This window comes from Nicotiana tabacum, chromosome 20, assembly GCF_000715075.1.
Source record: "Nicotiana tabacum cultivar K326 chromosome 20, ASM71507v2, whole genome shotgun sequence".
In the NCBI taxonomy this organism is placed as follows: domain Eukaryota; kingdom Viridiplantae; phylum Streptophyta; class Magnoliopsida; order Solanales; family Solanaceae; genus Nicotiana; species Nicotiana tabacum.
In genome coordinates, this window is record NC_134099.1 from 140,016,881 (window position 1) to 140,027,573 (window position 10,693).

At 36.7% G+C, this 10,693-nt stretch overlaps 1 protein-coding gene across 8 annotated transcripts; it reads left to right on the plus strand.

The window, feature by feature from the left end:
* Positions 1-2,207: 2,207 nt before the first annotated feature.
* On the plus strand, positions 2,208-9,986 carry LOC107818955 (ABC transporter C family member 8). 8 transcript variants are annotated; one of them, XR_012703852.1, is made up of 13 exons: positions 2,240-2,510; positions 3,137-5,088; positions 5,169-5,489; positions 5,588-5,674; positions 5,763-6,377; positions 6,497-6,661; positions 7,982-8,276; positions 8,386-8,417; positions 8,492-8,600; positions 8,746-9,051; positions 9,137-9,200; positions 9,273-9,549; positions 9,654-9,986. XR_012703852.1 is itself a non-coding variant. In XM_016645036.2 (12 exons), the coding sequence occupies exons 1-12, from the start codon at positions 2,483-2,485 to the stop codon at positions 9,782-9,784; spliced, it is 4,419 nt and encodes a 1,472-aa protein (XP_016500522.1). In that variant the 5' UTR covers positions 2,208-2,482; the 3' UTR covers positions 9,785-9,986. The 8 variants fall into 8 exon arrangements, 2 of the variants coding, with proteins under 2 accessions (XP_016500522.1, XP_075097136.1); XR_012703851.1 differs by having other exon boundaries at positions 9,310-9,549; XR_012703850.1 differs by having other exon boundaries at positions 2,374-2,510; positions 2,770-5,088.
* Positions 9,987-10,693: the final 707 nt, after the last annotated feature.

Consider the following 10,693-nt stretch of genomic DNA (forward strand, 5'->3'; position numbering starts at 1 on the left):
TGAGCAGTGAGTGGCCTGTGGATCGAGGTAAGTGTCGTGTCTAACTTTGACTCGAGGGATTAGGAACCCTTGACTTAATTGCTATGTGAAAATCCATGTGAGTGACGAATAAGTGAGGTGACAAGTACCTATACGCCGCCAATTTATCTGTTTTGTCTGTTTACTTTCCGTTCTACTTATATTATTTTTTCCTGCCTTAACTTCTACATACTTTACTGGTATTTTCATGCTTAATTTCTTCTTGTCAGACATTGTTCTTTTTTTTTATTGTTAAAGGTATTAGTTCCCCGTAGTTTCATTGTCTCGTATTATTTGCTTAAGCTGGTTTATCGGTGTTTTATGGTATATTTTCGATTAGTTTCGTTGAGTAATATTATTTGTGTGAATTTTATAATGTACAAGCTTTCTGTTTGCTTTGTTTTGAGGTTTAAATATTTTGAAGAGTTTTGAGATAAATTGTGAAATTTCTGTACTTATTGAGTAATTGATGTTGATATGGTGGGAATGGGTTATGCGCCGCAACATGAGGAATAAGGGTGAAATGCTATCGTACGGTGGGATCGGGTTGCTCACCGCAATATGAGGAATAAGGGTGGATTGATATGGAGTAATAAGGGTGAATGTTAATATTGATATTGATATATGGTGGGATCGGGACGCAGGCCGCATCAATTTGTGTGTTTATGTATTTTTCTTCTACTGTGTAAGTTATTTGGTAGCTTTGCATTTCACTTGAGGATTGGTTATTGATGGATACTGATAAGACACTTGAGTTCTGTATTCATTCCTTGCAAGTTACTGCTTATTTTGTCCTGTTCTTCTTTCTACTTTTATTGTGCACTGTATGCAGGTTATATTGTAATTGCCCTGTCGTAGCCTCGTCACTACCTCGTCGAGTTTAGGCTCGACACTTACTAATACATAGGGTCGGTTGTACTGATACTGCACTCTGCACTTTCTGTACAGATTTTGGAGCAGGTAGTGGTTGGTCGAGAGGTCAGTTGCAGATATATTCGACTAGGAGACCCAAGGTATTTTTGCTGGCATCTCGCAGGCCCTGACGTCCCTTTCTACATCTCTATATTACCGTTTTCTTTATTTCCAAAATAGTTGTAATTTCTTTCAGACTGATGTTTGGAGAGAATCATAATGTATTCTCGGTAGTAATAGTAATAGTATTGGCAATAATATATAAACAAAAAGGTTGTTTACTTACTTCTGCAATTATTTCTACTTGTTTTAGCTTTTCACAGTGACCTACAATTTCAAAGAAAGATATTATTTTATAATTTTCTGAAATTAAAGAAAAAGCAAGGCTGTTTTATCTTGTTCAATAAAAAGGTAATACAACCAAATTCTTATAGAATAAGATTGAGATTCAAACACCTCATAATTATCAGATCAGTCAAGCCTTTTAAACCAGTGAAAATAATCGTTACAGATTGAGTTTCTGCTTTCAACGAGATTTTCTTAACTTGTAAACTTTATACTAAAAAATGAAATGTTATATAACCTCAAGAAGGTGAACAGTATGCCTAGAAATAGAGTAGGTTCAATATTGAGATTTCATGAAAATGAACCCATTCTTAAATCCAGGTGCGGCTCAAGCTTGTTGGGCTAAAACGGCTCAAAAATACTCTTAACATGCTGTGATATTATCCGATTTGAACCAAGCCTGGATGTTTTTTTTTTCTTCCAAAAAGCCTTAAGAGATTCCTACAACTTATCTGTAGGATCCCAATTTTTAGGCTACCAATGTGAGACTTTATTTACATTCCCAATAATCTCCCCTCAATTAAGTTCCCAGCTCAATTTTTGATATTTTCTATGTGCCAGTCACATCGTTAGAATATTTATGGCATTCGAAGCCCCCAACTAGCTTCTCCTTGTGTGCGTCTCCAAGCTCGTCGCCATCGCGATACTCGGCCCACTGAACCTTGAGCTCTGATACCAGTTATTAGGCTAAACCAACCCAAAGATACTTTTAATATGGTGTAATATTGTTCGTTTTAGACCAAGCCCATACCATTTTTCCCAAAAGGTCTCACAACATTAAAAAATACCTACACCTTATACGTAGGTTTCCCATCTTTTCAGCTATGAATGTGACACTTTATTCGCACCTCCAAAAAAAATACAATATTGTTTGAATTGAGGAAAAAATCGCCGATAGGAACAAAAAACTTGTGATACTGTGCTACTGGACTAGAGGTTGTGGTCAGCTGACTGATTCAGAGCAGACACAAGAGGACAATACAAACACTTATACTCCTCATACTTTAATATCATTGCGTTCACATTGTCATCACCATCTCTTTGGCCGTGCTGCTATCACGTATAAATTTATTAATACTAATAAATATAAAAAAAATCCTAGTATAAATTCACACTCAAATATGTTCAACTATATATAGGTAGCTGTAGGTTTAGTTTTGCATATATCAATAAGCTGCATCATCTGATTAGAGGCATCCCTCTAACAATGGCTTCTCCACATGCTGTTCAACTTGGTATACTATTTAATTCCTTGTGTATTTTCTTTGCCGTGTTAACATCTTAGTTTCCATTTGAATGAACTAAGTGCATCTATTCTATTGCCTTTGATTTTTAGTACTTTCATTATATTGTTGCTGGCTCTTCAATGAAGAAAACTTAGCTTGCTTCTTTACCAAAAAAAAAAAAAATATATATATATATATAGAGTGAAGTATTGTTACGAAGAAAAATGTTTGTGTTTTAGAATCTTGTTACTTTCTTGACCATCCGCAGAAAGGACAACCCGGTGCACTAAGCTCCCGCTACGCGCGGTCCGTGAAAGGGCCGTACCACAAGGGTCTATTGTACACAGCCTTACCCTCCATTTCTGCAAGAGGCTATTTCCACGACTTGAACCCGTGACCTCTACAGGGCAACAACTTTCTTAGTTACTCCCCTTCACCATCAGCAGAAAGCTGGCTCTCAAAAGTACAATGAGCTTAGTGTTAAAAGAACCGTACAGATTGAACCCATCAAGTTTAAATGCCGAATGCGTCTCTATTCTCTAGCAAGTTCAATTTGTATTAATGCCTTCTTTATCTTCTTGTCTGTTTTCAAAATATGATGACTTATCATATATTTGAATACACTGATACTGCAGGAGAATTCTTGTGGATATGTGGAGGAGAATTCAATTGGGGTTCATTATGCATCCACAGAGCAATAGTAGATGCATTGAATCTTTTGTTAGTCTTTCTTTTCCTTCTTGTCTTACTTGTAAGTTCAATGAGAAAAATTAGAATTTTTTGTGGTTATAGGAAGGATTGGAAAACTCTAGGAATTTCAGTTTGTTGTGCTGTTGTAAGCATTGTGTATTTTGGTCTTGGTTTATGGGAACTTACTAGTAGTAAAGATGGTGGTGTTAGTCAGTTAAGTTGGTTACAATACGTTGTTCACGGATTGATTTGGATTAGTTTAACTGTATCATTGCTTGTTCAAGGATCCAAATGGATCCAAATCTTGATATCAGCTTGGTGGATCATTTTCTTTGTGTTGATTTCCACTCTCAATATTGAAGTTTCCATAAAAACACACAGCATCCCGGCTCTAGAAGTGGTGACATGGCTAGTGTCTTTCTTGATTTTCCTTTCTGCCTTAAGCACCTTTTATCACATCTTTTCTCAATCCTATTCAAAACAGAATTTGTTAGAACCTCTACTAGTTGATCAACCTGATCACAACCAAATTAGTATAAGCCAGGATAGTCTTTTTAGCAAGTTGTCATTTTCTTGGGTTAATGGTTTGCTTCGCTTGGGAAACTCAAAAACATTAGCTCTTGAAGACATTCCTTGTCTAGGATCTGAGGATGAAGCGATCTTAGCATACGAGCAACTTTCTCGTGAGTGGCAAGCACTCCGAAGGGAGAAGCATCAAAACAATTCAGAAAACTTACTCATTAAGGCCATAGCAAGAGTTTACTGGAAACAAATGGTTATTGCTGGAGCATTAGTACTTCTCAGGATTTTTGCTGTTGTAATTGCTCCTTTAATGCTATATGCATTTGTGGCTTATTCAAGTCGCGAGAGAAGAACCTTTCTTGAAGGTGTTCTATTAGTGGGGTGCTTGGTTATTGACAAGGTTGTTGACTCTTTTTCTTCTCGACATTTCCTTTTCTATTCGAGGAGGATTGGTATGAGAATGAGATCAGCTCTAATGATGGCAGTCTATGAAAAACAGCTCAAGCTCTCAAGTTTAGGAAGGCATAGGCACTCAACTGGAGAGATAGTGAACTACATTGCTGTGGATGCTTACCGAATGGGAGAATCTCCGATGTGGTTTCACAGCGCATGGGGCTTTGGCCTGCAAATATTTTTAGCTGTTATTGTTCTTTTCGGGGTTGTAGGACTTGGGGCAATTCCAGGTTTAGTACCCCTCGTTATCTGTGGGTTGCTGAATGTGCCATTTGCAAAGTTACTTCAGAAATGTCAGTCTGAATTTATGATTGCTCAAGATAAACGACTGAGGTGTATATCTGAGATTCTTAATAGTATGAAGATAATCAAGTTGCAATCCTGGGAAGAAAACTTCAAGAACTCAATTGGCTTGCATCGGGAGAATGAATTTAAGTGGTTGGCTGAAATTCAGATTAAGAAGGCTTATGGCACTTTACTGTATTGGATGTCCCCAACTATCGTCTCGTGTGTCATCTTTTTGGGGCTTGTCCTTTTGGGGAGTGCCCCATTTGATGCTGCTACGATTTTCACTGTGTTGGCGGCATTGAGGTGCATGTCAGAACCTGTTAGAATGATACCCGAGGCTCTTTCAGCTTTGATTCAAGTCAAAGTTTCTTTTGATAGGATCAATAGTTTCCTACTTGAAGATGAGATCAAACCAGAGGATGTAATGACATCTTCTATGGGGGATTCAGATCATAGTGTTTGTATAGTAGGTGGTCATTTCACCTGGGATCCGCAGTCGCCTGATGCATTGCTTAAAAATTTAAATTTTCAAGCAAAAAGAGGACAGAAGATTGCAGTTTGTGGGCCAGTTGGAGCTGGGAAATCATCGCTTCTATATGCCATACTTGGAGAAATACCAAAAACCGCAGGAACAGTGAGTCATCATATCAAGATATTTATATCAAATAATTCCTATAATTAATTGGCTTCAACTCTCCTTGGAATTGTTTCTAGGTACATGTATTTGGATCCATCGCTTATGTCTCTCAAACTGCTTGGATCCAGAGTGGAACTCTCCGTGATAATATACTGTTTGGGAGGTCAATGGACGAAAACAAGTATCAAGAGGCGGTTAAGGTATCTGCTCTAGACAAAGATATTGACAGTTTCGCCTATGGTGACCTCACGGAGATAGGTCAGCGAGGGCTCAATATGAGCGGAGGACAGAAGCAGAGGATTCAACTTGCTCGAGCTGTTTATAGTGATGCTGATATTTATATTCTTGATGATCCTTTTAGCGCTGTAGATGCACATACAGCATCAACTCTTTTTAATGTGAGGTTAACTGTGAAAACTTGGTATCATGCGTGTCAACTTTGACAGACCGAAGTAACATATTCTAGTATTTTATAGTACTTTGAACATAAATGCAGGACTGTGTTATGACTGCTCTGAAGAATAAAACAGTCATTCTTGTTACTCATCAAGTGGAGTTCCTCTCCGAGGTTGACCAAATTCTGGTAACTAACTTTGACTAGTTAGAATCTTTTTCCGGCTCTTATTCATTAATCGCATTGTGTCAATTATTTATGCTAATTATTTTTCCAGGTAATGGAGAGCGGGCAAATTACTCAATCAGGAAGTTATAATGAGCTATTGATGTCTGGGATGGCGTTTGAACAGCTTGTGAATGCTCACATAAATGTTGTAGCTGGACTTGATCCTCTGGCCTATAAAGACGAACATGAACCTTATACAGGACATAGAAATGAACCAGAAGAGACTGAGAAGCCTTACATTGTAAAAGAAAACAGCCAAAAAGAGGTTTCCTTAAAGCCGGGAATACAATTGACAGAGGAGGAAGAAAAGGAAACTGAAACTTATATGTGGAAGCTCTTCCTAGATTATGTTGTAATCTCTAAAGGATCACTCTTCCTTTGTTGCAACATACTTACGCAGGCCGGCTTCGTTGCTTTTCAGGCTGCTGCAAGTTACTGGATTGCAATTGCAATTCAAACTCCTAAATTTAGCCATCTCATGGTTATTGGTGTCTATACTTTAATATCACTAGTTAGTGCATTTTTTGTGTATCTCAGATCTCTATTTGCAGCTCTCCTTGGTTTAAAAGCTTCTAAAGCCTTTTTTTCTGGTTTCACGGATTCCATTTTCAGTGCTCCCATGCTGTTCTTCGACTCTACTCCAGTTGGGCGGATATTGATCCGAGTAAGACTTTGTTCTTTTGCACCTAACTGACTATGAAAAACACTGTCGTTTCCTTTGAACAACTTTTAGTATGTGGCAGAACAAGTCTCACTGATTGTTGCCTATTACTGAATCCTCAGGCTTCGTCAGATTTGAGTGTATTAGATTTTGACATGCCATTCTCCTATGCGTATGTGATGGCTGCTGGAATAGAATTGCTTGCAATAATCGGCATTATGGCCTCAGTGACATGGCAGGTTCTCCTTGTGGGCATTGTTGCTACAGTCGGCTCAAAATATGTCCAGGTGAAATTTCTTTCCTCTAAAATACCTATGTTGCACGGACTCTCCAAAATGTTGCCACACCTGTATCAGATCCTCCGAAAATACACTATTTTTAGAGGATCCGACAGGGACCAGACAACATTTTCAGAGAGTCCGAGCAACATAGGTAAATACTACTTCTTCTCTTACCTAAAGCTATGACTAAGAGCCTGTTTGGATGGGCTTAAAAGCTGGTCAAACCAGCTTTTAAGTCATTTTTTAGCTTATTGAGGTGTTTGGCAAACTTAAAATCTGCTTAAAAGGTCAAATGCTTTTAAGCCAAAAGGTCCAAATTAAGCCAAAAGTGATAAGTTGGGTTATCCCAACCTTTTTTTTTTTTAGCTTAAAAGTCATCCCTCTTTGACCAAGTATTTTACATTGCTATCCCTGATACTTATGTATAATTTCCAAAATACCCTAATCTTTTCTTTTTCTCCTTTCCTCCGCCATTTTCAATCTCTGCCTTCCAAATTCCATAATCTTTTCTTTTTCTCCTTTCCTTTGCCATTTCTAATGTGTGCCTTCCAAATTCCATCACTGCCGAACTCTTTTGGTTTTGGATTCATGAAAGTGAAAAATAGTATTTTGTTCTTTGTAGAGTTATTATCCCTTTTACTTTTTCTAAATCCAAAACTATCCTTCCCTTACTAATTAATAAATCCCGTGTCATCTCTGCTGCCATTCCCCAAAATTTTATCAATTTGTTTGAAGTTGTAAACGTAAAGCAAACTGTAGCTTTGTAAATGTTTGATACATTTAATATTTTATATACATTGTTTTGTTTTAGTTTCTTTTTTGGTTCTATAACATTTTTTTTTAAAAAAAAAATTGCTGTTGAATCCCTCATTTTTTTAAATTGGTGAAACTATATTCTAAATCAAAATTTTCAATGAGTCTACATGTTAACAAAGAATTTGAAGCTATGAGCCGAAAAAATATTTTTTGGTGAAATAATAGATTATTGCATATTATTTAAATGAATAATTTATATTTAGGCAATCAGTTTAAATTGAAAATGAACTAAATTATAATTTTTTTGTATATGTATTAATTTAGAATAAAATATTATCGTAATCATTTTCTTTATAGTGTTAACAACTTTAAGGATATTTCAGTCATTTTAAAAGAAACAAGTGATTACCAGCACTTATTTACCAAACACTTCAACAACTTTTTTTAATTTTCAGCACTTTTATCCAAACACTTAACAAGCTCTAAGTTTATACTTAAAAGCCACTTTTTTTAAGCCAATCCAAACGGGCTCTAAGTTGTTAATTTGAAATATTTCCTCTTTATTTGAAGGAACATTATCAACCCTCTGCCAAGGAGCTGATGAGGATCAACGGGACAACAAAGGCTCCTGTTATGAATTATGCAACTGAGACATCACTTGGAGTTGCCACAATAAGAGCATTTGGAGCAGTCGACAGATTCTTCCAAAACTACCTAAAACTTGTCGATGCAGATGCAAAAGTCTTTTTCTGCTCCAATGGAGCAATGGAGTGGTTAGTTTTTAGAACTGAAGCACTTCAAAACCTCACCCTATTCACTGCTGCTTTTCTCCTAGTTTCGATCCCGAAGGGTTTTGTCTCTACAGGTACTCGTGCTAATATTTTGTGCTAGTTGATATGAACATCTTTCAATGGATGCGTTTCCTGGTTTCCTATGCTCTTGTTGTTGATAGCTTTTTTCTTTTTTCCATTCAGGTCTTATCGGACTTTCTCTTTCTTATGCGTTGGTACTTACCAATACTCAAGTTTTCTTAAGCCGATGGTATAGCAGCTTAGCTAACTATGTGATTTCGGCTGAAAGGATCAAACAGTTCATGCATATACCTCCCGAGCCTCCAGCAATTGTGGAAGAGAATAGGCCACCATCTTCTTGGCCTACCAACGGTAGAATAGAATTGTTAGATCTAAAGGTGGGGGTACTTACAACTTGTAATCTTACATATATTCAACATACATCCAATTATTCAGTGGAAATATGAATATTATCATCTAACAAATGTTGTGAAACTGAAAACTTGGAGATATCTAACCACTATAGCTCTTGGTCCGTTGCAGATCAGATATCGTCCAAATTCTCCGTTAGTTCTCAAAGGGATAACTTGCACTTTCAGCGAGGGTACTAGAGTAGGAGTAGTAGGAAGGACAGGAAGTGGCAAAACAACACTTATAAGCGCTCTATTTCGCCTAGTAGAGCCTTACAGTGGGCAAGTTATCATAGACGGTATTAACGTTTGTTCTATAGGTCTCAAGGATTTAAGGTCAAAACTTAGCATCATCCCTCAAGAACCAACACTTTTCAAGGGGAGCATTCGAACGAATTTGGACCCTTTAGGCCTCTACTCTGATGATGAGATATGGAAGGTAAAGTCTGTAATCTATCAGACACAATTCTATAAAAAAAGATTCATATTACTTTCCAATTATTCAGTAAGTATCTGGTTTACAGGCTCTAGAGAAATGCCAGCTTAAGGCTACCATTAGTACACTGCCAAACTTGCTAGACTCCTCTGGTGAGTAAAATTTTCAACAAAATGTAACAATTATTTATCTATTCTTATGTGTTATGATGTACTATGATCAAGCATCATGTACTATGATGCTTGATTTCACTTTCAACAGTGAGTGATGAAGGCGGAAATTGGAGTATGGGGCAAAGACAGCTCTTCTGTTTAGGCAGGGTCCTTTTGAGGAGGAACAAAATTCTAGTATTGGATGAAGCAACTGCCTCTATCGACTCGGCCACTGATGCCATTCTGCAAAGAATTATTAGAGAAGAATTCTCAAACTGCACAGTATTAACTGTTGCTCACCGAGTTCCTACTGTCATAGACAGCGATATGGTCATGGTCCTCTCTTTTGGTATGTTTCTTCAAGTTCTAAAGTTGGAGCATCAGTTTCAATCTTACTGTTACTTTAGAAATGATTAATAACAAGATTTTAATGCAAATTTGGTATTGGTGTAGGGGAACTTGTGGAGTATGATCAGCCCTCAAAACTCATGCAAACCAATTCATCTTTTGCTAAACTTGTTGCTGAGTATTGGTCCAGCTGCAGAAGGAGTTCTCTTCAGAAAATGGATAGCTACATTAGCTAGTGAGAATGTTGTCTTCTTTTTTCTTTTTTCTTGTTTTCTTTTCGTTCTCATCTATAGCTATGATCAGAGGCAGATCCAAGATTTAAAGGTCGGGGGTGCACTTTTAGATTCAACCAAAATCTGCTTTGTATACAAGTGTCCAATACTAATACCTCACTATTTTCTAAAGGCATATACATGTATATGTGGAATTTTTGCCGAACTTTACGAGTATCGGTGCCCCTCTCGGTATAGCATAGGTCCGTCTCTGGCTATGATTAGGACCTGCTTGCTGTTTGTACTGTGCTTCTTGTTCATGTGAAGATTAACATTCCAAAATTTGAAAGAGAACAAAATAGAAAAGTTTTGCAAAGCAAAGAATTGCCAAAATAAGGAAGAGAGGCATATGAATGTGCTAAGACTTTACATATTGTTGGACATAAAAATAAAGAAATTTAACTTTTGTGCATTAACGATGTATTGCTATTTTATACTATCAAGTCTAATATGGTGACTTGAAAAGGAGTAAATAACATGCTCTAACACGTTAAAATACACTCAGAGGAAAATAAAATTTACATATCAGTATATATAAGTTAAAACTCATACATAATGTATGCGTGAAAGTATCAATAGAGTTTAAAACAGTATAAAAGCTATCATAGTATCTCTTAAAAGGTACTCTTTTCGGTCTACTTTAATTGATTTTTTGGTTGTTTTTGCACATATTAAAGAATCACTTTTTAGCATTAATTAACAATAAAAATGACCATATTAACCTTAATCCTAGACTCTTTACTCCAAGGATAACTTTGGAAAAGAGAAGTCAATTCCTTCTTGATATTTAAAAAAAATCAAATACCGTGGACCATAAGAAAAAAGGCCTAAAATCAATTAAAGTGGATGAGAGGGAGTAATAAATCGGGCGAA